At 52.4% G+C, this 4,563-nt stretch overlaps 1 protein-coding gene across 1 annotated transcript; it reads right to left on the bottom strand.

Moving 5' to 3' along the window:
• Positions 1-1,765: 1,765 nt before the first annotated feature.
• LOC125531243 lies at positions 1,766-4,314 on the bottom strand. The gene is made up of 2 exons (XM_048695652.1): positions 4,116-4,314; positions 1,766-4,036 (listed from the first exon to the last, which is right to left on the bottom strand). Exon 2 carries the CDS (start codon positions 4,033-4,035, stop codon positions 1,897-1,899), a length of 2,139 nt encoding a protein of 712 aa, XP_048551609.1. The 5' UTR covers position 4,036; positions 4,116-4,314; the 3' UTR covers positions 1,766-1,896.
• Positions 4,315-4,563: the final 249 nt, after the last annotated feature.

Below are 4,563 nucleotides of genomic sequence, written 5' to 3'. Positions count from 1 at the left end.
CCCCCCCCTGCGGCCCCCCCCCGCCCGGGCGGCGAGGGGAAAGCCGTTTCTTCGGCGGGAGCGGGTCTGGTCCCTCTCGAGGGGCCTTCCCCTTCTCCGCTGCAGAGAACCGGCGGATCGGAGCCATCGCTGCAAGACGGAGTAAGGATCGGGAAGAAGGAGAAGCAATGAGGAATGGACTGGAAGGGCACGCACAGCTCCGTACTTATAGCCGGCGAAGGCCAACCGCTGGCCTCCACGATCACAGGTAATCATGACACGATTTGCATGCAGGGACTTGTCCAACTCGCGCGATCGCCGAGGCGTCGTGGGGAAGCGGAGACGCCCACGTCCCATCAACCGCCACGCGGCGCCCCAGGCTGTTAGGGCCCGCGGCTCTTCGCCCTTGCCCTTTCGCCTCTCGGCACGGCCAAGTCCGGGCGCGCCTTGGGCCCGGGGGCTACTGTCGGCGTTCTGGGAACGGGGGTCCCCAGACTTGCCTGCCTGCGGCCTGCGGCGTGGCTCAAAGGAGGCCCAGCACGGCCCATCTTCATCGACACAAGACTCAAGACCCTCGCGAGGGGCCAAGCCTCGCGGGGCGGATGACATGGAGCTTCCTCAGGCACGGCCTCGTCAGGCTGGCTCGCGAGGAGGCGGAGAGATCAAGGCGGGGTACCTCGCGGGGGGGCCGCGGCGCAAGCTATGACGACTCAGGGCGCCAGGCGGGTGCCAGCGCGCGCAGCATCCTTCTTTCCTCTTTGGTGCAAAGGGGGCAAGCGCAGCCGCGAAGTACCGAGGCATCAGGCAAAGGTTGCCATTTCGGTGAAACGAGACCAAGACCAGGAGGACTACGAGACGAAGGTCACCGTGGAGCCCAGGACAGCGTCATCACCAGAGCTTTGCGCAGGCGAAGACTGCTTTTGTCAGGATAGTTGATACTTGTTGTCCCCCTTCAAATTAGCCCGCCATTGTTGGCTCCCTTCCCGCTCAATATTTGAAAAGAGGACCAGGGCCTCTATAAATAGAACCAGCCACCCACATAGTAGGGGGTTCTGTTCATTCGACCGGTTATGTTCATTCGACCGGTAGGAAGCAGAATAAGAGAGAAGAGAGAAAGGTGGCTGAACTCCTCCTAGCAGTTCATCACCCCAGCCAAGAACAGACCCTCGCGAGGCTGTTCTTCCTTGTATTGTTCATCATCATCAGCTCCAGGAGGCAATCCACCAACCACACACTGGAGTAGGGTATTACACCACAACGGTGGCCCGAACCAGTATAAATCTTGCGTCCCTTGTGCAGTTCTTTTAGTAGTTTAGATCTTTGCGAGGCGGGGAGGTAGAAGGCGTAATCTCCGCGCGCACCCCAGTGTTCGAACCTTAAGGGTCTGCCGGAACCCGAAATCCGACAATATCCCCAACTGGGAACCTGCTAGTACCATCTACTAGAAAACAGTAATAGTGAACACAGCAACATACAGTTGATGGCATGAGCAAAATAATGCTGCAGTGTGCAGATACAGAAGCTGAGTAGCTTACAAACATAGCAAGAATTCCAATTCGGTTCAAGAAATTTGGTGGCAACAGCTATACTAAGACAACACTTCAATTGTTGCTAGGGTAGTCAGTCAAAGTTTCGGTTTATCAAAGAATGTTTGGTGTTGCATATTTTAATTAATGCTACGCAATCTTACTTCCATGTTTTAATGTGCCAGTGCTGGTCTGCTATTGGTAAAATAGAGGACATAAGATATAACCATTGCAAAAAGATGGTACCATGAAGGAAAAGGTGAACAAACAACTCCCTTGACGGATAAAACAATCAAGACAATAGACAAGAGCATAGACAGAGGCAATAAATCTATTCAAAATGAACCAAAAGAAAAGGGTTGGGTAAACTTCAGCTGCTATGTTTGGACTGTCAATGTATGCTCCTAAGAGGTAGGGCACTTGGTTCCAGGTGCCATGACCCTTGTGGTATATCACGCTCTCTGATTTCAATGACAACAAAAGCAGGAACTCGATGGGAAAAGCTGAGCATTTCAGACTTCGAAATCCACCTTGTCAAATGGAAACCTTCCAGTAATGCTCTCTGGAAAAATGATAAACAGCCTTTTACGCGAGTCAAGCTGCACACATTAACTCCATTCTCATCAGTGTAATCTGAGAGGATCTCAACCATGCGAGGTTCACATTTGTCAATATCAGTGCTATTTAAGGTAATCTTCCAATTTTTGTACATTGCCCATATTTCCCCTTTCTTCGGGAAGATTCGATAGAAAGACTTCTTTGAGCTCCAGTCACACTGTACAGGATGAGAGAAAGCTGATATGTCCTTGTAAGTAGTTCCAGTACCAGCTCGAAATACCCCACAAGCAACCGGTAAGCCATCTTCGACCCACCGTATTTCTTCGTTAAGCATTGGATGTGGTTCCAACTTCAACACAAAAATTGTAGCATCTGAAACCACATGGATTATTCTGACATAAGACCTAGGCATCCGATCCCGAGCATCGTACACAGCCCAGATCTGCCCCTCCATAAAATCTTCAGGTGACAACTTGTTATTGTAGTTCATCACTCCTTGCTGGGAAATACCTGAACCCAAATTGCTAGTTGAAGCACTGGAGAATTGCGCCATAGCAGCTTCGTGAAAGCCATTTGTATCACTATCCAAACCTGAAAGTGGGGACAGAGGAGTCACACTTGCCAATGTATTTTGATGCCGCAGATTTTCTGGTACAATAGAATGTTCAAGCTCCAGGACTGTTCCAGCCTCATGAGTAAACCTAAACAAAGGGATCCTGTGAGAAAACATGAGCAGATTGTCACTAGAGACTTGTAATACCTGCTCCCTCCCACTCCTCATGTACCTCTGGAAAACGCTTCTAAATCCACCTACCTTTACCAAGGGCGCAACTGTACAGCCTGATTCTTCTGAATAACTGGTAAGAATTTCTACAACAGAAAAGGCACTCTTCTTCCGCATTTCAGGATTATTGCACCACCCAATGTCCCAATCACTGTAGATTGCCCATACTTCTCCTAGCCGGGGAAATACTTCAAGTTGCTGATTTAGAGTATCACGAGATATTTCGTGGGAGAACATACTTATAGAAGATAGCGATATTTGCCGTTCTTCCACAATGAAGGTTCCACAGACGAACGGCAAGCTTGCACTTAACCAGTTCTTCTCTTCATGAGATTGCGGGCATGGTTTGAACCATGATACATATAACTGCATCTTATCTGTCAAAACTTCATTTATCCGTGCATATCTGCGAGGAAACTTCTCCCAGTCATACCCTGCCCAGATCTGGCCAGTAGCAAATTGCTGTATCAACCTGTCCTCCTCAAAGTTATGATAGTCATACTGTTGACTAGAGCAGGGGTCATCTTGCATGGCATCTGAGAGATCAGCAAAGCAGCCGTCGGGATCTTCCTCCGACGAGGACACAGAATACACGTCCTTCTCCCATACACTCTTCAGCTTCTTGTCTGCATGGTTTTCCTCATGCAACCAGAACTCGCCATCATCACCTGGAAAGCAATGGTCGGTCCTCTTGGTTTTGGAAGAACTAGCCAAGTTTGAACAATTTCCTGCATCCAGAAATGGTCGGTCAATCTGCCGAACATTCTTCGTGTCCACGCTTTTTACTCTATGCAGGTCAGGATTTGTGCCGAGAGGAGTTGCTGACCCATCGACATGCATCCGTTCGGTCAGCGAAATGGAGTCACGCCGCAAGTCAGCGTGAGCACTGCTGAACGCACCTACTGCCATCTGCTTGACCGAACCCCCCGCCGTGTTGCTCGAGTCGAAGCTGGCCCTCTTGGCCGGGTCGGACAGCACCTTGTAGGCTTCGTCGACGAGGCGGAGCGCCAGGTCGGCGCTGGGGAGGGCGTCCCTGACGGGCTCCAGCTGGGCCAGGAGGGCCCTGTGCCGCGCCTCGATGGCGGCGGCGCCGTCCCCAGGAAGGACCTGGAGGGCCCGGTACCAGTGCCCGCCCCGCATCCTCGCCGCGATTGCCTCCCGCGCCGCCTCGCCGTCCCCATCCTCCATCCTGCAGCCAGGAATCCTCGTCAGAACCGAATTCGATCCCCGCACTCGATCCCCATGCGATACAGGGGTGGGAAGCTCACCTGCCGCGCCGAACGGCCGGGGCGGGGGGCGAATTCGAAACGAGGGATCCCTGAACCCTAGTGCGGCGGCGACTTCCGCCGAGATTTGGTGTTTGACTCTTCGGCGCTGCTACGGCGAGCGCAGCGACTTCCCAAGTGGCGGTGCTCCCGCTCGAGCTCTACAACTTCACTCTGTGGCCTACGGTGTGGCCGCGACCCCACCTCTCCCCTCGTGGGCCAGGCCTCCCCAGGGGGAGAAGCGAATGGGCTGGCAGTTCGGAATGCTTGTTTGTACAGACAGACTCTGGGTCGAATAGGCAGAAACACGAATGGCCCGGCAGAGGGAAAGGAGGTCCAGTCGCTCGAAGATGCAAAGCACGCGCCCACAAAAAATAAGAAAAACTCACGCACGGGACGAGATTTTTTTTTCTTCTATATAAAAAGAAAAATACCCTGTAGTTAGGGTTTC

This window comes from Triticum urartu, unplaced genomic scaffold (genome assembly GCF_003073215.2).
Source record: "Triticum urartu cultivar G1812 unplaced genomic scaffold, Tu2.1 TuUngrouped_contig_6905, whole genome shotgun sequence".
NCBI classification, from domain to species: domain Eukaryota; kingdom Viridiplantae; phylum Streptophyta; class Magnoliopsida; order Poales; family Poaceae; genus Triticum; species Triticum urartu.
The sequence above is the reverse complement of the archived record's forward strand: the minus strand, read 5'-3'. Positions and strand labels throughout refer to the sequence as shown.